Raw genomic sequence first — 26,417 nt, forward strand, 5'->3', positions numbered from 1 at the left:
TTTTTGTGGTTTTTCTTGCGAAAACGAGTGCTTAGTTGTACGCTGAATGCCTGAATTCAAGTAAGCTATACTGCTATACCTGCAATTGTTAGCGGTTTGTCGGGATCGTTTTTTGCTTACAACGACGGACACGACAGAACCCTTGGCTGGTAGAGGTACAAAGCTTCGCTTTAAAAACCCGAGCCCGGCCCGGGCCCGGGTCAAAAAGCAATCGCCGTGCCCGAGCCCGGCCCGAGCCCGTGAAAAAACTGTTCTACCCGGCCCCACGGGCCGGGCCGGGCTCGGGCTTTCGGGTAAGCCCGAGCCCGTGCAGTGCTCTACTCTACAGACCATTTTACGGAAGCGTTTAGGTACCGCCATCTTGCGCTGATAACGCTGCTGTTCCGTGTCTTTAACAGCTAAGTGTACGTTATTAGCCGATTTGCAAGTATGAAAATAGTTGTATAAATACGTTCAGCGTTTCACGACCGTGTTACGTGACTTCACTTCTCATAAAACGTAGAAATTGTTTGTGTAACAGCCCAAGATGGCGGCGCCCGTGAATCGAATATGAAATTGTCTATAGTCCGGCGCGAGGCGTGGCCGACGAACGCCGGATACGTTGCCGCCTCACGCTGTGGCGAGGGTAACCTGTGGGAGGCTGGTAACCTCGCCGAGCCATGACGTCACGTGCGTCGTCCTAGCAACGCTTTGCACCAGCTGTGCGAGGCGATGCTAGGCAACGCGTGGTGACGTCATTGCCAGGCGCAGTTATCTGCTAACGCTCCACGGCCGAAGCAAAAACATGAACAGCTCCGCTGTTAATAACAGCACAGAAAAACAAAACATGGTTTACCAAAAGTCTTCGTAAGCTCCCAAATAAGAAGAAGCGTTTATATAAAGCCGTAAAACGCTTGTGCAAATTGTCAGCTTGGGAAAAATATAACTGCGCAAAAAACGACAGCCAAGGTCTTTCTGCTCCATACGATAAATATTTTTCTCAAGAACTTCCCGCGCTGCTCAAATCTAACCCCCAAAAATTCTGAAAAATTTTAGCTCTAATAGTAGCGATAATCACATCACCTTGCACAATGCTAACGGTGGTCCTCTTGCAGACAGTGAGTGTCCTTCAGTTTTCAATAGTTTCTCTTCATCCATTTTCACGATAGAAGGTTAAGATGATCTGCCCGAGGTTATGGATCTAGACTACCAATATATGACACATATAGATATGACAACTGATGGTATCGCGCACCTAATTAATAGCCTGAAACTGTCCACTTCAGCAGGTATCGACAACATTAATTCCCAAATACTAAAAAAATACACTTTCTGATTCAAAGAAGATTCTATTTCACGTTTTCCAGCAGTCACTAACAATTGGTCAGATTCACACTGATTGGAAGACCGCCAACGTAGTACCTATATTTAAAAACGGCGACAGAAACCTAGTTGGAAACTATCGATCCATATCACTAGCGTGCATTTGTTGTAAAATGATGGAACACATTATTGCGTCCCATGTTTGTCATCACCTGCAATCTAATAACGTTTCTTACGAATCAGCGTGGATTCAGAAGAGGTTTGTCATGTGAGACGCAACTACTGAAATTAACAACAAATCTGCACTTTTACAAGGAACTCAAACTTACAAACTGACTGCATCTTTCTTGATTTTTCAAAAGCATTTGACCGCGTAGCCCATTGGCGCCTCTTTATAAAATTGTCGGGATTAAAACTGGAGTCACTGACGATCTTGGCTTCGAAAATTTCTTCCTTACAGGCAGCAATTCACTTCGTTAACAATTTCTCTTTGTCCCTTTCCAATGTTTCCTCAGGTGTACCACAGGGGTGCTGTACTTGGTCTCCTACTGTTTCTTATATATATATATATATATATATATATATATATATATATATATATATATATATATATATTAACGACCTGCCCAACATATATGATCCTGCATGCGCATATTTGCTGATGATTGCATTACATATCGACCCATTAACAGTTCTACAGAGCACCAGACTCGTCAACATGACCTCAACTTAATTACTTATTGATGTGACAAATGGCTAATGATTCTAAACTCACCTAAATGCATGGTAATGTCCTTTCGCAGAAAGCGTTCAAATTCTAATTTTTCCTATAGTATAAAAAGTAGCAAATTATCTGAGGTCTCTTCATTTAGGTTTCTCGGCATCACCCTCACTCCAAAATAACGTGTGCGCCAAAGCAGCCAGGTCATTGGGGTATTTACGTCGAAACCTTCGAAACCCGCCTTCTCTCATTCGTAAGCTTGCTTTCCAAACGTTGGTCCACCCCCAACTCATCTTCGATTTTCATCTTCGATCTGGTCCCCCTATCAAAAACTAGTTAACTACCATGTTAGAAGCAAATCAAAATAGAGACGCTCGCTTCATTTCTCAATATTATGATCACCACTGAAGCGTAACGCAAATTAAGTTCTCTTTCTCTACCCCAATTAGGTAATCGCCGTGACATAACCCTCTTGTGCCGTGTATCAGTTTAACCTCAATCGTTTAGGTATAGAAACGGGACCGCCACACGTCACCGTAGAGTATACACAATGACCTAACCTTCACGCACGTTTACGGTAATACTGACGCATTCAACTCATCGGCGTTTCCACGTGCCATACGGCTATGGAATAGCCTTCCCGATAGCATAGTCGCAAAGCTAACCCAGTGAAATTTCAGCACTCACTTATTGCTCATGTCACCAGTTAACCTTTGATCTTCCTAACTCATCATGTGTAGTAAATTGTTCTCTGGGGTTGTTCGGTTGTCTGCGCCGTTACTTATGAGCACATGGTGTTCCCGTAGTAAATCTTTACCAGCGTTAACTTGACAGTTTGTTTTCACGATTCAAATTGTTATTTATATGTACGCTTTTGACGTTATATTTCTTGTGTTACATGTTACTGACTTATTTAATAAGTGCTACCCCCCCCCCCTACATGTATCGTATTTTCGATACTGGTCCTAATGCTCTCTTATAGCATGCTTTGCTTGTTTACCATTTTTTTTGTCTGTGTGTGTTTTAGAGAATCTTGCCTCCTATTGTTTATATAACTAAAAGTTATATGTACCCGTTCTACTAATGTACTCCTTCTACTAATCCCCCTTCTCAATGTACTTATGTACCATGTACTTATGTACCATGTACTTATGTACCATGTACTTATAGGGCATTGAGTAAGGGGGATTAGTAGAAGGGGTACATTAAAATAAATTATTTGTTGATTTATTTATTTATTTATTTATTTATTTATTTATTTATTTATTTATTTATTTATTTATTTATTTATTTATTTATTTATTTAATATCTGTGCATGTATATCTCATTAATATGAAGCCCTGAACCGTTCTTCTTTGAACGTTTGCTCTTTTATCAATCTGATATTGTTGGTACGAGTCCCATATCCCTCTCGCATATTCGAGCAGGACACGTACAAAGATCAGATACGCATTTAACTTCCCCTTTATTGTAGCATTTACCTACCATGAGGCCAAGGTATTTATTGTGGTTAACTTGGGTTAGATGTTGTCCATCCATTTCACATTTGAATTCGAGCATATTCTTACTTCTTTTGGTCAGTCGTATGAATGAGGTCTTGGTAAGGTTATTTTTATTTTATTTTCAGTACATTACTCCCTGAGATCTTGCAATGTGGAAATAAGTAAAACTTGTTCTTCGCGACAGTGTACACCCGAGTAAATAAGACAATCGTCTGAAAATAAACGTACCCTGATTTTAGAGGGAAGCGCGACTGCGATATCACAGCTTTAATGTCGCAGCTGTTGCTTTCGGACTTGAAACTTTATTAATCAATCAAATCGTTTTCATGTAATCGCACTTGTAAATAATCTGACACTCACGACTGAGAGTCGCGAAAGTAAATATGTTTTCAGACAGGCGAAGCGGGAGGGGGCAGCTTTGCGACCAGCCTTTCCCTTGAAAATACTCTAGTCACAACTTCTTTGGTGCGCTTCAATCGGTTCGCTTTAAATTCAGCCGTTACGCGCCTTGGTACAAAGCTGGGAGCGAACTCGCGAACTGAATTTTTCGTTCATAACGATAGCTGGTCATTCGCCAGCCATCTGCGCTGATGATTGGCCGCCACTTGTTCTTACGATTCGTTATAGTACTGTACGATGAATAGGGGTCGTGGAACGCTTCCGTCCTTTTATTTTTTTTTCATTCTCCCTTAGGCCTCGCCGTCGCGTACTGTCGCTCGTACGACGTCATCGTGAAGAAAGGACTGCCCTGGTACTTCCTGCTTGCAATAGTCTGTAAGTTTTCCATCGTGAGCATGAAATGGCGGAATCTTAATCACGCAAGCTTACCATCTTATGAACTTACTATACACGAATTGTAACGTATGCAAGCTAGCTGCATTTGCTGTGCTATAGTCTATTTTAGCCTGAAACATAGGCACAACACTTCGAGTGACGAAAAATATGGAATTTTCAGTTTTAAGATGCCTTAACGCAAATAAATGGTACAGTGACCCTGAACAGCTTCATGTCGACTGGTCGACTGGTCAGTTATAACTTAGTTCGACACGATTTAGTCATGAGATTGACGAGCTTTATTGATTTGTAATTGTTTGTGGAAAAGTAAAAGTCATGTAATTTGTTCTTATCCTTGCCGTAGCAAGCAATATTACGTTGAGTATATTTCTCGCCGTGGAAATTTTACCTACGTTACACCTCCCAATAAAACATGCCGCTCGCGCCAACGCGGATTCATCACGACGGCGCCGCCACACTCGGAGGCAATTACCAGAGGCACTACACCAATGCAATGCCATCTTCTAGCTTTGATTAGTGCGCACCGCAGTTCCCGGCAAGGAAATGCCCCCACAACGGTTCCATTCGCTCTGACGTTCGCAATAATTAACTCCTGTGCCGTCACGTTGAGGCTCATGACGTCACCGGCGCGCAGCTCTGGGCTGCAGGGACTCTGAGGTTGCGCAGGGCGATGTGCCGAATAAAACCGATAAAAAAGAATACACTGCTACACAGGGTGTTTCAGCTAAGTTGGACCAAACTTTAAAAAATCCTTGTGCAACTAACTGAAAATGCAACTAACTTTATATTGTTCGCTGTCCTCTTGAACAACTCAAAGTATATTTTACTGTGAGCTTAGGTAATTAATTAACAGCAATAAATTCTCCAGCCTTTATTGCATTAATGTAAAGCAAAATCTTCAATTTCGAAGTTGTAGAGCCTGTTGAGAAATATCCACATAATTTATTTCCGTGATAGCTCCTGTGGTTTTATTTTTTCCGGGCTGCAAAGAAAGCGCGCGAGATTTTAAAAAGTACCACGTGACTGCGCGCTCACGCGCAGCGGCGCTCGTGCCCTAAAACATGTCCCGAACGAATGATCGATGTGGTACCCTGTAGGCGCCGGAGCCTTAGGGACAGATACCTGCTCTTCAAAACACATCGCAAGAAAAAGCAATGTAGCAGAATATCGAATGGAAGTGGCAATTACGTATCAGCTGCAGATTTTTAAAAGTGGAATAAATTAGAGGAGTAGCATAATTATCCTAAGACTGTCTTCAATGCCATTGAACTGAGGGGCTTATTTAAAATACGTTCCGGTGACTCCCATGCGGACGGTGTACTTATTGCGAGTTTAAACCTGGTCTTCACATTAAATGAGTTTAGGAAATCAAAAGATTGCTTTAACCCCGGTTGATCGTTTTGTTTTGTTTCGCTACATGTCCTCCCTCCAGGCTACGCCGCAGGGTTGACCATGGCACTGACCGCGAGCAGTCTGATGGACACTGGTCAGCCTGCGCTTCTCTACATCGTTCCGGCCATCCTGCTGCCCGTAATACTTCTCGCGTGGTGTCGCGGCGACCTAAGGAAGTTTTGGGACGGGGATTTCGTAAGTAGTCCTCATATCAGAGGAACTAACACGTAGCTTGAAAGCACTATAGACGACGTGACAACGTTAACTTGGAATCTTTCTTTTAGCTCTCGAAAGAGTTCTTGTGAATGCCAAAGCGAGTCTCTGTCAATCTTCTTGAGTGATCGAGGCACGTACATGCGACGTTACGTACAGAGCAAATCCGTCAGATGACAACGCATCCCTCACGAAGTAATAAAAAAACTTCATCGACTCATCGACGATTACGATACGCCCTAATGCGAAATTTGAGCCTAGCTCTATGCGAGTTTTCATTTCGCGATATATTAGCTGGCGTGAACAATCTGTCTCGTGAGGAACGTTCCAAACGAAGCGAAGTGTGCTGCGACTGCCTCACTAATCAGGAGATCGCGAGAGGCCGCGCGAATCGCGCTTGGGCGTGATTCACAGCAGCCACCGCAGACAGATCTCCGCTCATGCAGTGCTTTGGTGAACAGACGACGCCTAGAGTCCCTCGATGCGCGCGCCCCCTGGAAAACGGAGCGGAGGCGCGCGAACGCATCGAGGCCCCCTAACCGCGTGCGCTACTCTGGCGCCATCTCGTAGCCGTTGTCGCCATAGTCTGTCTTGCCCGGCACTACGCTTTTCTTCTCACACTTTCGCCATACCCTCCTCCTCCACTTTCTTCTCGCGCTCTTTTCGCTCTCGCCGTTTTTCATCACCCGCTGCGCTCCACGTTCGCTCTCATCTTTCGCTGTGTTCGTTCGCTCGGCCACTAGGTACGACGCCGGCGCTCGCAACAGGAACGGTTGCCTAAGAGCAGCACTATAAAATGAAATAGAACATGCACCACGTGGTTCAAGAGGGTAGTTCCCGTAAGCAGCATCTTCCGTTGTTTAGTTCTGCCAACAAATAAACAAGGTGATCACTCAAGCCGAAGGCTTTTCTCTGGGTGCATGCCGCAAATGCATGCTTTGGCACAGCAGCTCTGTGAAGTCAGTTCTGGTATCATTGGCGTCACTCCTTTAGTCATCACAACTGCGGTGACGCCACCAAAAGTGTAAGAAAACACAACCAGCTTGCTCTTTTTCAACAGTCTTGGCGTATCTTGAAAGGAAAATGATGACATATTAGCTTGGAATGAATTCAAGTCCGCATCTTCTTTTTTCTGGTAACTTGCGTGCCAACCATGGTACTGACGACGTGATCGCTATAACATCGCAGAGTGAATTACACTTTAGTGAATTTGATTACCTTGCTTTTGCGTAAAGAGTCTACAGGAGCTACAAGATCGATATTTCTTTTTTATTTGGGAATAGAATTTACCTCGTTTTCGCTATGAATTATTTTTCATCAACGTTCCCGAGCAGTTATTGTCAAGACCTGAGATGTCACAGCGAAATAATTTGGGAATTTATAGCGGCGCTTCATTCCTGCTTAACCTCCCGCGACCCCAATACAGCCATGGGACACAATCGCTCTTCAAGATTGTTTTTATTGTCTAGTGGCATATTAGGCACGTGAAAAACAATTTTTTTTCTATTTATATACCACGGTTTGATGTCAAAAGCTGCGTCTCCTGGCACGTGGAACAAGTAACCATCTCCTCATGTTTGTTATGGTAAAAACCTGCATTTCATTGCCTAAACGCAGAGATGAAGATGCAGCTGCGTGTAGTGCATTGCCACATTGCTGCTGCATCCTGGAGTTTCAATTCTAAAGACCGGAATCCTAAAGAATTCGTGACAAACGGCAATGTTGCTTTCCGCCGTGTGTGACAACACAGAGGTCTAGGTCAATTTAGAGTCAAATTTCTCCAAATCGGATGACCAGAGTATGAGTAAACCACTTCTTTGCAGTTCCACATGCACCGCGACTTCATATCCAGAATGAATATCTTGAGTAATCGCTTCCGAGTGAATAAAGAAAATAAAAATAAAGGAAAAGTGCAATATATTGTACAAGGGGTCATATGAGGTTAAGGCATCGCAGTTCTTTTGTTTGTTTGTTTGTTTTTGTTTCTTTTTCTTTCTTTCCTCTTTTTTTCCCTCCGCTCTCGTTGCTGTCTGGTACCCGCTTTTACGAATGCAATTTATAACCAACTTTGGTGCAAACCCCCACCGGTCGGCCCGCGCGCGTTCCCCCACAAGTTTCGCTTGTATACACTGTGCTGTACACAACGTCCCCGCAGGTTCCTAAGGAAGGCCTAATGCCCGCCCGCATGGACGTGTGCGTTTCGTCGAGCGAGCAGTTCCAGATGATCCAGGGCCGAGGTCTGCTCTACGTCAGCACACCTGTGTTCCCGTGGCTGGCACTGCCAATGCCGGTCTCGCAAAAGGCTTACAACGCCAAATGAAATTGATCAAACCGCGACACGCCGGCCCAGCTTTTCTCATTTTTTCGCGTGTGTCGCTATTTGCCTTTTATTTTTCGAGACTGACTGCTGAGAGCGAGGAAGGAAACAAACTGGGTCATTGGACGAAGGCCAAACGCTTCGGCGGCGTTGGACCTCTACTGCAGCCAGAGCTCTCATCTTGAAGGAAACGCAGAACAGTAAACATGTCTATGCCTTCCGAGTGCATCAAAAATGTAGCGAACATCAAATTGTGATGGTGTCATTCACGCCGCTGGTTGTTGTTTAACTACTGAATCGTGCACAAGAACATCAGCAGATTGTGTCTTTATACGCTTTCTAGGTGGCATGTGTCGCTGCGGCTTTCGCGACCTCCTGAACGGCAGACCGCAGATTAAACGGTAAAGAACGTAGCACGAGGGACCTGTAAGTAGTGTATAGGCAACTTCGCTACAATATAAGTGCAGCTTCAGGGCAAAATTATTTTCATTATTACACGGTATGTCCTGTATTCTATTGTGAATACACTTCCAAAAGAACACCCGGAAGAATGGAGGTTTAAACGTGATGCGGATAACATTGCGTACAATAAATTTGAAGAAAGTTTAAACCAGCACACTTGGTGGTATTCGTGTAACACGTGCTTCGAACATGAACGGTGAATTTTTAGAACTCTATGCACACATGCACGTCACTTGTCGTTGCTGAAGAGTATAAATGACATTTTGTCGCGATACACTGCTGTATAAAGTTAAGTTTTGTGTCTATTCTTTTTTCTTCCTCGAGCGCCCCCAATTGGCCACCAGCTCGAGCAGGGCAGCTTGCGGGCAGTGGCGGCAACCATGGTTAGTGTAAATTGCACCACGCGTCGTCTGCAGGGCAGTACGTATGTACATGTGCGTGTACGGTGTGAATATCTTTAAATATAATTTCTTCCAGGCTTGTAGTAAAGTCGTAACTGCTGCTCTGCATTTTTTTTGATGATGTACAATATTGTTTTGCCTTGCGCTGGCCTCTTTGCGCTGTAGTAAGATCAGTGACTGCCCGTGTCGAGCGCGCGATGTATGATTATCACATCCTCTGCTCGCCACATTCATATCAGTTTTAAGGCGATAGCTTTAAGGGCCCCGTGTAGCAGAAAAACCCGGCGTCGGCGTCGATGTCGGCGTCCATGGCGGAAAAAATCATCCGCAACCACCGCCGCCGCAAGGTTTTAGTGCAGGAGAAAATCATTCCGCACCACCCCGACCGCACAGGCCCTTCGTTGTGGTGCAAGGTGTTAGTGAACAAAAATTGGATTTCTCACAGTGAAATCCGTCAGAAAAATCGTAAAGTACAACTTAAGCACAACCTACAGACATGGTGGCGTTGGACTGTTATTTCAATGTAGGAGAAAACATAATTCTGTTACGAGGAAACTCAAACACAAACCTCTTTTGCCTGCATTTCTACCATAAAAACACCGGCTCACTCGGGTAGCCTACTTGCGAAAATATCCAGATGGCGTTGGCATCCTCGGCAGGTTTCCATTCTTTGCATCCGTGAATTGGATGCAAAGAATGGAAACGAAAAGGACAATGGAGATTTACAAGAATGAGAAGAAAGAAATTAGAAGGGAAAATCTGTACGATAACACAAAGGGCAGTGCCTTGCTATTTGAGGCTCGAGCCGGTTGCCTAAGGACGAAAACATATCGGAACAAATATTCGGAACTAGATGAGACATGTGTATGCTGCAGTAAAGATCCAGAGACCACTCAGCACATCCTAATGGAATGCGACGGGATCCACCCAGCGAGAACCGTAGGTAACGTGCAACTCCCAGAAGCGCTTGGGTTTAAAGTGGAAGGAAACATAAACAGATCAGCCGTAGAGATCAGCAAGAGACGATTAGAGTACTGGTGGAAAAAAAGCAGGGAAAAGATCGATACGACCTGATCTCTTAAAATCATAGGCAGCGGTACAAGCTAAATTTTTGAAAAAGGTATACAAAAATGCGAGATAAAGAACATGTGTAGTATACCTGATTAAATCAAGCAGGCTAGGTGACTATTTGTCGCCACCCCGTTTCAAAGGGGATGCCAATAAATCGTCATCATCGGTTAGGGAGCCTACATGCAAGCGCTGTTCATGTAGGCTCCCTACGGCAGGTCAAATTGGGACTTGGCCTGCCAAATACGTTTTGGGACACGCACGCGCGTCGGGGCAATAGCAAACACTAAAATAATAAAAAAAGGTCCGAGGGCCTTCACATTTTATTATAAGACGACTAATATTGCCCCTCGAAAAACGTCTTCCCAGAAATGCATTTCTGTTTAAAAGTGAAGCCGACTTTGAGGGGACCGGTGTAAGCTTGGTCTTTGTAAGCTGGCTTTCCCACGCCCACGTTCTGTGTTGCAGTGAATGAAGCCTACTTGCCGGATGCAAACGATGTGATGCGAACGGGTCCTGATAACGCTATCACGTTCTACTCTTAAAAGCGAAGCTTAAGCCTCCTCCAATTTTTATTATCGCTTCATGTTTCGAGTAGATGAAAACCATTTTAGCTCGTTTTAAACAATTGAAGTGTAGCAGCGAGAATGAGAAACTGCGCTTTAGCGAATTGTCACGATGTTTTGATCTCTCCGCTATAGCTGTGATATCACGAAACCTGAACGGGGTGGCGTAGCATCAGTGTGCAGTATATAAAAAAATAATCGTAAGTCTGCCACTCATATGATGTCGCGTCATAAACTTTATACTACGATAGCTGCATTATGATAATTGCTATCATTGCATGACTCTCACTTGGTGTTTACGTGACCAGAGATGCACTTTTATTATGCGGCTCTAACGCCACTAATCTGAATTGATCCTGTATCGCATATAAATTGCGGGCTTTTGTATTGTGATTCGTTGCCACAAAATGGAAGCTAGAATAGGGTATTTATATAAGGATCATGTGTGCAGCTGAAGTCTCTAAACGCAAGACGTCATAACACTTAGTTGAAAGTCCGCTATTATAGCTTCATTTCGCTCTTCATTGTGGCGCTGTTAGCTTGACGCAACACAATGGCGATCATTAGCTGTAATTAAGCAAAATTATGATTTCTGCTCCTCAAATATTTACAGCGTTTTCATATCGATGCCGTGCGCGTAACCGTGCAAGTGCAATAAATATAATTTCGTACGAAGCATTCTAATGATCCTACTAACGCACTATCATTCAGAGTGGCCTAGCTCGCTTAATTGAACTCATTAACTGTTTGCATTTCACGGCGAATAATGATAAAAAGGAAACATGTATGCATGCAATTGGTGCATGATGAAGAGTGCCCATTAACTTGCTACGTTTCCTTCGTTGCCCATGAATACCGAGCCTTCGACGCAGCCGTCCGAAAGTGCGCGTCACGCTGCACTTACTCGGGAAACTCTCTGGCTCTGTTTCCTTCTGTTTCCCAGAGAGATCCGTCGCTAGGGCATGGATTTGGACACCATCTATTCTATTGCAATGATGTTCCCCTTCGGCTTTCGTCAGTGCTTCAAGCAGCGCTTCACGCGTGTTATCGCCAGGTTCGGCCGGCTGTGAACGGTGGAGGATACAAAGAAATAGAAGCGAGCTTAGGATATCCGTACAGAATGCCGGTTCTCCTTGACTCACCTAGTGATATACGCAGTGAGCGAAAAGGATAGCTTTTAATTACAAATCCTCAAAGCCCCAGGAAACGAAAAATAACATCGTGGTACATAACGTGGAATACTTTATCAATCAGTTCTTCGCTCTTACAAGTACAACTTAACATGGTTTCCCTCTACTTCCTTTATTTTCGTTATTATACTTGCTATTGTGTGAGCGGCATCTTCAACGCGCGAATTCCAAGTCGCACGGTTCAGGGCAGACCTCGCTGCGAAGGGCTTCGGCATTTGTGCAGGTCTCGTCAGTGTCGTAAATCTTGAAGACCGTATAGCCATCTGTATCAGCCACTGTGCACCAACCAGAGAAAAAGAAATATCACAGTAAATACACATAGAAACTTGTAATGGTGATGCTCAATTCTAACTTCGAAAGATGCACACGCGTGCATGGATAGGATTGCATAAGCGTGATAATTTCAATTTAAATATTCTACGCAGCCACGAAAGTGCAAAGCCAAGTGAGCTATCCGTCATGGTAGTCCAGTGGTTATGATGTTGCACTCCTGATCGCGATGTCGCGGGTTCGAACAGGCCGCGATAGCGGCATTTCCATGGGTGCGAAATGCAATAATTCTTGCACACTTGGATTTAGGCGGACGTTAAAGAACCACCCCAGAATTTCATTTTAATCTAAAGCCAGATGCGAATATTTGCCGCCTCTCAAAATAAACGCAAATAAACATATTGGGTGTACTTTTTTTAGCTGCATCAAAGTTTCAAAAATGTCCTGCGGTGGATAACACAATTCTAACCCTTGATCTAAATTACTCGATGAGGCTGTCATTATTTCTTTCTACGGGAAATCAAAATGCTTGATAGAACCAGTAACATTATTATATTAATCAACTTTTTGATTAGCTTCTGTACGGCACATATATCAATCCACGAATTGTAGCTAGTGAGCTTGCAAACCATATCCACTTGGAATGAATTCTGCAGAATTTTGACTTGAGCGTGGCATGGTCTGCCGCCCAGTAGCGATGATATTTAGGGCTCCGAAACTGTCGCATTCGACGTGAAACCACTGCCTCCCACATTCACGTGATAGTAGTACTGAGTGAACCGAGATAACGGAGTATTTTCTTGTGACTGACCTTCCTTGAAGTAGTAGGCTTCACCATTGTATGGAGGCTGGAGTTGGTAAAGACGCGCCTGTTTACCTAGAATATAGGAAAAAATAATGTGTCGTTGAAAAGGGAAATTTTCAGCAAGTGATATAGTTTTCTTTTAATCGTTGCATCCACACATGGAGAGCAGATGGCTGGGAATCTTTTCGAGTGTCGTGCGTTGCACAAATTATCACGTGACCACAGGGGAGGGCCAGTGTAAGAAGGATGGGGAGAATATGCAGCTGGTTTGGTAAATAATAAATAATCGAATGTTGATGTATGGCGGCCAGTCGCGCGCCAATTTTGCGTGTATTCGCGGGCGTCTTTGATGCTTGGAAAAACACTTATGTAGCAAGCATTGAGCGACAGAAAGCTGTATCGGGAGTTTTTCATGCTGCTCTACAATTTCCTCATTTACACTTTTCATCTAACTTCAATATTTGAGAAGTCAATAAATAATTAATTAAGACTAACTATGTAATTGGGTGGAATGCAGAAAAAGTAGTGAGTACTCCGAGCGACGACAAACAACATTACCTTGGTACGTGACATTCGCATATTGTTAAAGTTTGGCTCAGGTTACGTGGGACACCCTATTTATAACATACTGCACGTGTGCATACTGTATACCATGCATTATTCTTCACTACAGTTTAGACAACATAAAAACTCACAAAACAACAGTGCGAAAGAAACAGCGCTACCACTTAGCTCACAAACGGCAGAATGACCATAGAAATGAGACACTTTTATGAACATAACTTTTTTAGTTCATTATGCAAGTATATTTGGTTTATCACGTTGGTGTTTGACGGCGTCATAAATTGTGCAGCATATGCTCTGTGGAGGGACAGCCCTATAATTTCAGCCAACTATGAAGCGCCATGAAATTACGACTGCGCCTGAAACATGACCTTAGCTAGAATGGAGTCTTGTGTCTACGTGTCAGTGGCATCGTATATAACTGAGGCCTTTAAACTAACGTTGCGATTCAGCGATTGCGGCTGTCAAATGATTTTACGCCGATAGCTTACTTTAGCTCTTCCCCGCACTTTTTATGAAGCTCTCCGGACAGCATTGAACCGGCTGGACGCTCGACCATTTTCTGAAATGAAGATCCTTGGACCATGGCCGTATGCGTCGATGGCACAGAAAGCCACGAAAGCCTTGTTGCTCTACTTCAAGTCGACAGGTCTTGGCGACCGTCTGTAGATTTCGTGCGAACTTTCAAATGTGCGCGAAACTGTGCTCTCTCTATTTCCTTTCTCTCTCTCTCTCTCTTCATTCCTATACCCCCTTTCCCCAGTGCAGGTATAGCAAACCAGACGTGCGTCTGGAAAAAAATGCGCTGCGCGTCTCGCATCGTAGTCTGATGCTGTGGGGCGTTGTTACATAAAGCCCCTAGATAAACAAGGAATCTTATATATATATATATATATATATATATATATATATATATATATTGTAGTAACTGGATTTTTTAATGGGCCAAGCGTATTTAGAAAAATCAGAAGCACAACTTCGCGTTCATCTTAGGTTTATTTACCCAACAGTCTCGGTCGGTGGACCGACCCTTGAATAAGGTCGGTCCACCGACCTTTTCCCTCTCCAGCTATATATTTTTCCTCTCCAGTTATATATATATATATATATATATATATATATATATATATATATGATCAAGCACGTCAAGTCTTGTAATTTAACACGTTTTAAGGCAGAATAAAAGTACCACTTTCTCTACAAGGTTAACAACAGTGACTGAGGAATGCGTTCATCAATGAAATCATCATTGCGTATTTTGTCGTAATGCGTCATTTTGCCTCGCTGGCTCCTGAAAGCTTCGCTCACACCAATTCCCTGTGCCTGGGACCTGCATATATTTTTTTTTCTCTTGCATAACTACAACACTACAAAGGAAAGTAAACCTATGGTATTTTTTTTTTCGTCCTACTGTTCACTTACCTAAACTCATTTGCCAGACATTTTTGCTCTACACACAAAAGGACTAAATAATGAAACGGCAACCTATGTGTACGTGCTCTGCCTGCTTCCCACATTTACGTTAATCCCCATTCCAAGCAGCTGTTACGAATAATATGCTATATGCCTGCGATGCCCGAACGTACCGCCTCCTGATAGAATGACGTAGTCTCCTTGTGATTCGTACTCGGCAGAGACATCGATCCTGCAAAGGATTGAAATTGTTATGTGAGCAAAGAGCTGCAACATTACTAAACACCACTACCGAGAAATTATTAACGTTGTTGTAAATTTTTTCTTGCTTCTACTGCAGTGCTACTGGGAGTGTCTCTCTCTATATCGATATATATATATATATATATATATATATATATTCTTTTTTTCAATTTTCGCAGGGTGTCTAGATTCAGTTTATGATCCCTTCTCTGACTTTTGTTGATTTTATAACAGTGCGCAAGCACTGTAAATATTGTTCCCGTTACCATATCTGAGTCAACCATGAGCCTCGACGTCATTGTCGTGCATAACATTTAACCGAAATTTTCCATGCGCAGTTCTGGTTGGTCACATTGACAACTTACGTCCTACATCATCTTTAAAATGTCTGCGATGGTCTTATGGTGCTACGGTAAACGGAGCAAGCACAAGATAGCATTTCTCGAAAACTTGGTAGATATAATGGTGCCCTGCGAATAACAGCGTGGAGAACACATCTATTTGCACGCACAGAACGCAATATTCTACATCATATCTCACTTTACTGAATTCAGTACAGTTCTGTGCTTCCATCTTCTACCTAACTGAAAGAGGCTAGGGGTAATGAGGTCAGAAACAACTCAGTCACAGAGCCTGGTATCCAGAGTGTAGTTATTACGTTAGGCTCTTTTTTTTAGCAAAGCTTCAAGTAGACGCTACCCGATTATGACAATCATGGGCCAAGCTTGTTTCCCGAAAATTGCAGATCGAACCCCTTAGTTTTAAACATTTTCTGGTAATTACGTCTACTTATATTTGACTATATACTCGACTATAGACTTAATAGCAGCATTTATGTATAATTGCTGCAAGTTCGTGTTGGTGCTATAAACTTTCTTGTCTAAGGTGAACTTCAACATTCCTCAGTAGAACATGGAAATTATGGTCGCTTAGTACAAACAAGGAAGGATGGACGGCAGCGCCGAAGGGAGCGCCATAACATTGCCGATATTTGATGTCCTTGACGCCAGGCTACCAGTTTCCCCGCTGAACTCAGCTGTTTTAGTTTAGGGGGGAGTAGTGTGCTAGTGTTTGAGTCGCTAAGGCCATATTTGGCCTAACAGGAACACCGTAGCAGGAAACCTCCTAGATACTTTTTGGTCATGTTCATTTCCACAAAAATCTGAGCACACGTACGGACATTCTATGGCGCCTAGTGCTAAATGTTATCTTGTGAATGTAGTGGACATGAGCCCTCTTATTAAATAGTAGAATGCCCCAGACAAGGAAGCACCCAGACAAGTGTTCTGGAAACGTAAAGAAAAAAAGAAAGGTAGCCACCTCTGGTTCTCACTGTCGCCGGCAAGCTGGAACGTGCACACGAGTTCTGCTTCATTATCGGGCTTGTCCGAGCCTTTCCACAGGATGGTGAAGTCACGCGCTGAAGGTGGCTCGAATGTGGTGCCATTTCGGTAGCATTGGTATGTCGTCATCTCACCTTCATCGTGTATTCTCTGCATATATTCGGGACATCATACGTCGATCGTCTCAACTGGTTGCGTTGAACACCAAGTGTCTAAGACTTTAACACTCTGTGTTAGAAACGTCGCCCTGGAGCAGATGGGAGGGCTTTCACCGCCAGATTAACCCAAGAAAATGTCGGCTCAAAGTTTGTCCTGATAGACGCATAATTCAAACAACGTTTTGGGCTCCAGTATGGTCCTAAGAACTTTTGTGACCGTCACCACAGTTGAAGTCAGTGTGGCTGCACAATTAGAAAGTTACCTGCCCACTAATACATTTGTTTTTGAACCTCTTCGGCAATTTGGTTCACTAAATAAGTCTCCTCGGTGCCGAAGTTCTTCTCATGCATTGCCGATGAAGGGCCGCCTGTGTGGCAGTCTCAGTGGATGAAATTAGGTACATTTCCTACTTCACTATCTTTCCGCACTATGACGGCCTCCAAATAACGCAGTAATAGAAATATTTGGTCATGTCGTTTTACCGTACGCTAATGCACATGACTACACTGTAAAGTCATTTCCTTTGTTGAAATACAGCTGGTGCAAGGCATGCGGCTTACCGTATTAATCTATGGCAAGGATCTCTTCGTAGGGTAACACGGGTGTCTAAAACTCTCTAATAACTCCGCTGCTACGCCTGGGATAGTTTGACGCCTTTAGCCAGAGGGCCCGCGACGTCGCCGAGAGTCACCACCTCCCGGTCTCGTCGTGGGCGGAGCCACCAAATTGATTGGGGAGCCGTCGGCTTCCTAGAATCATTTTCCTCGGGACACTTAATTAAAGTTCTTGTCAATTGTCGATTTGCCCTACTATCTCGGTCGTGGCCTCTCGCCGCAAGCTCCAAGTTGAAGTGGACACTTCGTCGGTGTTTTACCTCCCCGAATGAAACGGTGAAATGCCCGACATCCGTCAGCGCTTGCCCTCGCTCCCTTCCCAAAACAATCACGTGAATCAAGGGTCTGCGCGGTGCCCACGTGGCCATTAGTGCCGAGTGCCAGTCGAGTGATCCAGACGAGGGCCTGAACATCGCAACGCCGAATTAAAGGCTGCATTACGTTAGCATTATTTTCCTTCAATTCTATTCATCTCTTTCTTATCACCCGTCCCAGCAAATGATCAATAGATCAATACTGCGATGCGACTAACGTCGTGCCAGCAAATGATGGAAGGCAAAAAGAAAAGAAAATAAAAGAACATTTTCACAATGCGGCCCCAACAAGCTTAATATGCCAAGATACTGCTTCGCATTTAAGACCCTCGGCTTGCTGCCCATAGAACTATCTGAATGGCACGAGACGAAAGGTAAAGACGCTTTTTAACCAATAAGGCTCTTTCTGACAGTACGTTCCGCTTTTGGAAATGATTTGCCTCTTCCGTTCACCGTGAGCAACTATCGTTCGACATGATTTGTACTGGAGGCTCCGTACGCGAACCCAGCAGGCAGCCCGGCGTCTGCGAATTGTTGGGGCATCTCTTCCTCTCTCTTCTTATTTCTTTAATTTTATTAACACTTTCGAAACCCCGTGCGTCTGGCTGACGTCCCTACACCTCCTTACTCTTCCTCTATCCCTCTCTCTTACTCTTTTCATAGCATTTGTGACCCTAATGCAGCTGGTGAAGCACGTGTAGAAGGGGGTCGTTACTTGCCTGAAATAAATTCTCCAGATCGGTTGCGCCGACCGTCACCACAATTGCAGCAATCAGAGAAGCCACGTGTGCGTATCTCGTCGACATGGCTGGAAAGAACCAAGCGATGGATCATGCGCTTGCAAGCAGAGACGTGGCCGTTCAGTTGAGTTTTTTTTTTTTTTACACATTTGTGCATTATTCTGTTTTACTTACTTATGTGGTACCAAAGCATGAACATTTTATTACTGTGCGACTACTTGCATTAACCTGTATATTAAACAAACTGGAATGACCTTAATCTTCGTTCGAGGTAACATGATTACTGCGCCATTCCTCCTCTACATCCCTTGCAGGATATGATTTTATATGGTGTCCATTTCAGAAGTAATGTAATAATTAAGCTGTATTCCTAGAAACTATCATCACCTAGAAGCCAAATATTGGCGTTCATTCGAAAGAAATGTCAAAGCCTAGCAATGTTCTCCGCTATGCTATATGCGTCTATGCGTCTGGCTTGAATCATAACTTTTTTTTTTCAATTCGAACAGCTTTTCTTGTGACGTAAGTGGCGGTGTTAATGAATGCGCTGAGGCCCTCTTCATGTAAAAATTGTGGTATTTCCTTAGAAAACCTAACGTCCATAAGCCAAGGAGTCTGTCTGTCTGTCTGTCTGTCTGTCTGTCTGTCTGTCTGTCTGTCTGTCTGTCTGTCTGTCTGTCTGTCTGTCTGTCTGTCTGTCTGTCTGTCTGTCTGTCTGTCTGTCTGTCTGTCTGTCTGTCTGTCTGTCCGTCCGTCCGTCCGTCCGTCCGTCCGTCCGTCCGTCCGTCCGTCCGTCCGTCCGTCCGTCCGTCCGTCCGTCCGTCCGTCCGCCCGCCCGTCCGTCCGTCCGTCCGTCCGCCTGCCTGCCTGCCTGCCTGCCTGCCTGCCTGCCTGCCTGCCTGCCTGCCTGCCTGCCTGCCTGCCTGCCTGCCTGCCTGTCTGTCTGTCTGTCTGTCTGTCTGTGTCTGTCTGTCTGTCTGTCTGTCTGTCTGTCTGTCTGTCTGTCTGTCTGTCTGTCTGTCTGTCTGTCTGTCTGTCTGTCTGTCTGTCTGTCTGTCTGTCTGTCTGTCTGTCTGTCTGTCTGTCTGTCTGTATGTCTGTCTGTCTGTCTGTCTGACAGTTTAGATGTATAATATTTAGTTTTATCAAAACATGTATTTCCGGATAGTAACATCTACAAAACCTCCCTCAGCCGAGTTAACAGGTACATGTGGAGTGTAATTTAAACTTCGTTTTTTCTTTTCTTTTTTCTTTTTTTGCCTTAACGTAAACCTTTCTTTGGCACCTTCCCACCTGCTATAAATGAACTTGTAAATTTGGAGTTTCCGTATTTATTTTTCAGAGCGCCGCTCTCAGGCGCCCGTTCCGGCGGCGAGCGTCGGCGTCGGCGTAACCGAGCGAACGAGCACAGAGAAAGATGAAAAGCGAACGCGAAGCGCAGCGTGAAAAGAAAAGCGTGCCGTGCAAGACGGGGCGGCGACGACTGCGAGATGGCGCCAGAGGAGCGCGCCGTCTACGGATTCCCGAAGAAAAAAAAACAAGGACTAGAAAGCTCGCCTTGTCGCATAGCGTTCGCCGCAAGCGTTTCCCGGTAAAGATTACGATTGCATAAGCTGCCATTTCCTGGAAGCGGCCAATGTGTGGCCGGTCTATAAGGTATAGCGCCGCTGTCGCGGCTCTCAAATGAAAACACGCACAGAGCTGCGCACAAATTTCGCAGTTAGGGAGTATCGTAGCCGTCGGTGATTGTTTCTTTTATTGCGATAGCAATTATATGGACACTTCAACCGGATTTTTGCCGTCGCCGTCGCCGTGAGGTTCCGTATAGATAAAATCGCCGCGCGCCGTATGCCCGAGCGGAAGCGTGCTGGGACGCGCGCTATCACGGAGAGCGAACGCACTAAATCTCCCACGCGCAAGCAAGAAAGCGGGAAGCCAGCGCCGGAGGGAACGGGGGGAGGGGGGGGGGGGCGCACTTCTACTCTGCCAACAACCGCGCTCGTCGCTCGCCGCACCGTCTCTTATCTCCACACGGCTCTGACCTTTGTATGCGCTGTGCATTCGCCGCTCAGTTTCCGTTCAAGCGATAGACCGCACGTACCTTCGCCCGCTGCAGCGTATGCGCGTCCTGCCAGCGTTTTGACAGTCTTCTGCAGTCATTCAGTGTGATCTATTCATGTTTGTTTGTGCGCGCTAACACCACGCTTGTTCATTCAGTTAGTAATAGCCAGGCCACATTTTCCAACGCACGCTACACATGCAATGCTGCCCGGATCGGCAGTGCAGCGCTACAGGTGTGTCCCTTCGCACGCGCTGCCTACGGGAAGCGCTTCTCATCAACACCACCGTTTTACACGCGCCTTCTCGTGGTCATCCAGTCTCTCTTCATGTCGGTCTACTTACGCCGCAGCACACCTGCTTACTTAATCAGCTCATGTTTACTAGCAATTCATATTGCTACCAAAGCCGCTCACCTTACTTCGTATGACATTGCTGTGTTGCTATCGCATTCATTGCTTCGCCCTTAAGGCGAAACTGTGACATCTTTTTTTGAAGTTTCAAGAATACTCTTAAATGTTTATCAATTCCTGGAGACCCTAAATTATTTTTTATACCGGTAAGCCACTCGAAATGGACGGTTCATCCTAAAATCAGCAAATGTTATGGAAGTTAGTACAGCGGTCGCCTAACAAAAGCGTTTCCTGCGCTTCATTAGCGAGGCTCATGAGGCTCATTGTGCATACTCACCTGTGGTAGGAGTTGTTCAGCTCTAACTAGCAGCGTCGCTTCCACCTCTATTGCCAGTGAGACACTTGCACTCTCAATAACTGTACGTGCAGTGTTGCTGCTGTTCAAATATAGGAAGTCTGTGTGGGCAGATGAAAAACAAACCGCATTCCATGGAGGTGGCTGATGACCCCGACGACGGCACTTTTACATCCTCAGGAAACAGCTGGGGCGTTTGTATTTCAGTCGTAGGGCCCTCAGAAAGTTCATTTACAACACAGTTCAAAGGATCGCGGACACAGCGCTCAATTGACGCGGATAGAAAACACGCTGCATTAGAATGTGGTGGTTTTCCTAATAAAGGAAAGACTGATAATGCATGTTTTTACAACAGCCTTCTGCAAGATTTGTTCTCTGACCTATAAGGGAAGTAAATTTCGCACTCAAACGTGTACGTTAGAGGGTAATTTTAGTTCTCTAGGAGGCTGTATTTCTTGATGTTTCTTTTTCTTCTAAAGCTACTTTGGATGGTAGCTGTGGTAGAACGTGGTGATCGTTTTGGTAAAGCCACCTGCTGGCTGTTCCAGAGCTGTAGGCTTGTCAAAACATGGCGTGATTTCTGAAGTGATGACGGTAAAGCTACAGGTATCCCTGTAGTTTTTCTCACAACGTCCACCTCAAGTATATACTACCGCCGCGACTTTATAAAAAAAGGGCTTTAGGCAGCAATGACTAATGTTACTAGCATACATAATCATATGCGTTAGAATATTTCTGCTTAAGTATTCTTCGAACTCTATGACCTCGTGTCAAGGCAAATGTAAGTACGGCTCACCGCGCCATTCCCCTTTCCCGTGGCATTTGCCGGTACCACGTTCTGTTCATTAAGACTGCGTGAACGGAAAACATAAATCAAGCGTACTTTCTTTCGTGCACTAGTGTCACTGTGATGTTCCGTACTTCGACGAAGGCTTTGAGCGGTATGGTCTGTAATAAAGTCATGCACAATGAGCACATTTTTTTCACCGTTGTTCTCTTAATACTTAAACGCACTTCGCGTTTATTTCTTGCTCGCTTCTTCGAGCCAATATCATCGTCAAAGCATATCCGCTGCTCGTAAAAATTAAAAAAAAATATACGCAAGCTAGCACGAATCACTCTTCCGGAGGACTGAAGTGAGTTTTATAATCGGCCGCAATTTCACGAGAGAACAGAGTTTCGGCCAGAGAACAGTAGTGGCGCACCGACGGGGGGGAATTCGGGGGTTGTAATCCCCCCGAGGCCGACTTCACCCCCCCCCCCCCTTTTGTTTAACCCCTTTTCTTTCCTTACGCATTTGAGTACTGCAACTAAGATGTAAGACGCGCAATCGTCTGCACACTCGCAAAAAGCGCATTTTTTTGACAATTCCCCGTTAAGAAATCGAAACTAGTGCTGTTTAGATGGTATTGGCAAACTGTCAACCTCCCTCCCCCCCCCCCCCCCCCCCCCCCCATGGCAGAGATCCTGGGTGCGGTACTGAGAGAACTGTAGATGTAGAGCCTTGGAGTTCAGTTGTGGGATGAACTTTGTCTTCCTCGCCGCTTCCCACACTAGTGCGTAACGAGAGACGTGTAATTATTTGCTTCTATTCAATTACACCTTTAGCAGTCTTGTAACTTATTGATTGCTTTTACTTTACTCGGTAATGCCCATCATAATTCAGTTACTTTTTTTTCAGTAACCACTTACATGTAACCACTTACTTTATTGGCGAGACAAGCTGTAACAGGCGACGCAGCGTCGAGTACTTTAATTTGGGGGTAACTATAATGTAGAACGCCCGCAGTTTTTCCATGTAGCAGCATCTTTGAAATCGCATTTTTCAGACAGGCAGACCTCGGGCGCTCAGTATTTCTTTCCTCCGCTGGATATAGGCCCGCTCCGCTAGATATTGGAGGACTATTCAAACGGTTGCTTCCAGAGCTCGATAGAGGTGTATATATATACACCGTGTATATATGTGTATACACATATACACCGCATATACACACATATACACATATGTGTGTATATGTGTATATGTGTTCCTGTGTATATGTCTACAAATCAAATAATAAATAACAACGATGAAGCGCTGCGCTTCATAGAGAACCCAGACGCGAGCATGGCGGCATTGAGTAACCATATTCTTTTGCGCAGGTTCTTCGTACGTTACAAGACCCCGCTTTCCCGTAGCGCAAACATAGAGCGCCAGAGCATACTTGCAGCGACTAACAACGACATTTTCAATGTCACTGCTAGTCACTGCTCGTGGTTTCACAAAAATAATAATTTAAAGAAAGAGGGAAGGTGACCGTGGTAACTTTGAAAAGTTATTGTTACTGAAGATACACAGCTCGGGAAGGGTTGCAGAAGGTGCACTAAAAGAGCCAGGTCAGCTCATCCTATTTAGTTATTTGAACGGTAATAATAGAAATAGTTTATGCCCCATATGTTAGCACAGGGCGAATGCAATGATTGTGCACTTTTATTTTCGACGACAGTTGTGAGCTCCTAGTCGGAATTTGGCAATACCTGTCGTATGCACTCCAACCCAATTTTATTCTTCTGTTAATTTCCTTCTTATGATCAGGGTCCCTTGTGAGTAATTGTCCTAGATAAATGTACTCATTTACAGACTCTAGAGGCTGACTGGCGATCCTGAATTCTTGTTCCATTGCCAGGCTATTGAGTGGTTACCAAGAGAAGGGAAGTGCAGTCGCGGACAGCAGAAAACTAGGTGGTGTGATGAAGTTAGGAAATCTGCAGGCGCAAGTTGGAATCCGCTAGCACAAGACAGGGGTAATTGGAGATCGCAGGGAGAGGCCTTTGTCCTGCCGTGAACATAAACATCGGATGATGATAATGATGATGATGATGATGATGAATAGAAATAGTATGGAAGTTAGGGTAAAGTTAAGCGATTAAATTTTAGTAATTGCTCACTTTCGTAGAGCCGTAATTGGTCAATGTATTCAATTACATATTGGAACATAGGAGCCGACTACGGGGGGGCTCCGGGGCTCGAGCCCCCTTCGGAGTTTTCCAGGGGGAGCAGAGCCCCTCCCCCCCCCCCCCCCGCCCCTAAAGTGTCATTACCGAAGTTCTGTTACCCACATAATTTGATGATTATTTTGTGTCGACTATACATTTTCACTTTTGTTGTGGCTAAAAGCTTACAGCATCATTGTTGGCGCGGACGTGCACGGCTTTTAATTTATACTTTCGCTTTATTTCGCCAAATCCTGACAATAGGAGTACAAGCGCATTACAATCACCAGCGGCAGCTACCTCATCCGTGTTTCCTCATTTTAACGTTTTTTTTTTTTATTTCCGACAAACACAATTTATTTAAATATATACACAGAACAAAGTTTATTATATTTTTAATGAGAAGGAGGAAGCCAACTAAATGGATAGTTAATGCCTAGAGAATGAATATGTTGATGTATGTTCACCTCACTTCAAATTACTTTGCGTGCTTTTTTGACCCTGTAAAAAACCTACAGACTTCAGTGACCCCTTCGGCAGAGTCTTCTATCAACGGCGAGTGAAAAGCACGTGAATGATTTGTGTCTCAATATTAATTTTCTTTCCAGTAGACAAATGCTAACGACTGGCGACAAAAGAAAAAGTTGTCGCAGTTTCACCCGAAAGGCGAAGCATCAATTGCGATAGCAACTTAGTAGAGAGCTATACGGAGTAATGATAGTAGTTTTATCCGCTGTTCAAACTTGGACATGCAGCAGCACCGGCAACACACAGCACTGTTGTCGACGCCGTCGGCGTTTTGCCCGCGTTCGCACAAAATGCGTGCGGCGTTGGTGACTGTTGCCGGAGCCTCTGATATAAATAGGCACTTGGTGCCGCAGCTAAACGTCGCCTCCCTTCCCTCCCCTCCACCCTCCCCCACGGCCTTTCGCGCGTCGAAAGAAGGCGCGTTTGCTCTACATATATGGTGATTGTAAAGAAGGAAAGAGACGCCTACTTCAGCAGCCCTTAAGGAGCACGGCGCAGAACGCGCGTTGGTTCTCCGCCGTGCGTTCACTCCCCGTGAAAGCGCGCGTCCCTCGCGCCCTTTCACTTGCACAAACAGCGTTCGGCGGCGCGCGGCGACGATTTCATCTCCATTGACGTCATACGGAACCTCACGGCGACGGCAACGGCGACGGCGACGCCCACGGCAGAAATCTGCTTTGGAGTGTTCATATAATTGCTATCGCAATAAAAGAAAAAAAGCTCTTATAATTATTTATAACATTTACGCATTAGGGATGGAAACATGGCCTCTTGCATGCAGATGTCAGAAATACGGGTGTTTCAGCAAACACTTTCAAAAGCTTTTTAAAGGGTGCGTATGGCAGATAGCACAATTATAGTTCATGAGCTGGTCTACTCGAAGAGGCGGACATTACTTGACGAAAAATTGAAATAAATATTCGACTAATCAACAAAAATTCACCAATTAGGTTTTTAACATAATAACTTATGGCTCATGTTGTAATTGACAAATTCTAGCCGTGGAGTTCGCAAGGCGGATGCACTAGGAACTGATTCTCAGTATGGCACCAGTTTCGAGATATTAATTCCCGAACATTGCGGAGACATGCATTGGCGTTCCAGTTACTTTTGTGCTAAACAGCCGTGGTTGCTTAGTGGCTATGGTGTTGAACTGCTAAGCATGAGGTCGCGGGATGAAATCACGCCCTCGGCGGCTGCATTTTGATGGGGGCGAAATGCTAGAACACCCGTATACTTATATTTAGGTGCACCTTAAGAACCCCAGGTGGTTTAAATTATTCCAGAGTCCTGCACTATACGGCGTGCCTCGTAATCAGATCGTGGTTTTGGCACGTGAAACCCCATAATTTATATATCTATTCATACTTTTGTGTTTCGATGCATAAAACGACGTTTTTTTTTTTAAGAAAGTGACTGGCACGCCAATGCATTTCGCCGCAAAGTTAGAGAATTAATATCTCAACACTGGTGTTAGCCTGAGAATTAGTTCCAAGTGGATCCGAACTCCACGGCTGGAATTTGTATATTGCAACATGGGTCATAAGGTAATTAGCTAAAAACTTAGTCGATTATGCATTTCAATTTTTATTGCGATAGCAATTATATGGACACTTCAACCGGATTTCTGCCGTCGCCGTCGCCGTGAGGTTCCGTATAGATTAAATCTTCGCGCACTTTTACTCTGCCAACAACCGCGCTCGTCGCTCGCCCGCACCGTCTCTTATCTCCACACGGCTCTGACCTTTCTATGAG

General features: G+C 44.6%; 1 protein-coding gene across 3 annotated transcripts in view; it reads right to left on the minus strand.

The window, feature by feature from the left end:
* The window catches only part of LOC119455623 (uncharacterized), a 66,181-nt gene extending 49,464 nt beyond the window's left edge, over positions 1 to 16,717 (minus strand). The window contains exons 1-4 of one of the 3 annotated variants that reach the window (XM_049668913.1): positions 16,546 to 16,717; positions 15,156 to 15,214; positions 13,012 to 13,077; positions 12,123 to 12,205 (exon numbers count right to left, since the gene is read on the minus strand). In XM_049668913.1, coding sequence (XP_049524870.1) covers positions 12,123 to 12,205; positions 13,012 to 13,077; positions 15,156 to 15,214; positions 16,546 to 16,697 — 360 coding nt within the window. In that variant the 5' untranslated portion in view covers positions 16,698 to 16,717. Of the gene's footprint in view, positions 1 to 11,832; positions 12,206 to 13,011; positions 13,078 to 15,155; positions 15,215 to 16,545 lie in introns of those variants that run through there. The other 2 variants (XM_037717041.2, XM_049668914.1) reach the window with 2 other exon arrangements.
* Between the last annotated feature and the right edge of the window lie 9,700 nt (positions 16,718 to 26,417).

This window comes from Dermacentor silvarum, chromosome 6, assembly GCF_013339745.2.
Source record: "Dermacentor silvarum isolate Dsil-2018 chromosome 6, BIME_Dsil_1.4, whole genome shotgun sequence".
Taxonomy (NCBI): domain Eukaryota; kingdom Metazoa; phylum Arthropoda; class Arachnida; order Ixodida; family Ixodidae; genus Dermacentor; species Dermacentor silvarum.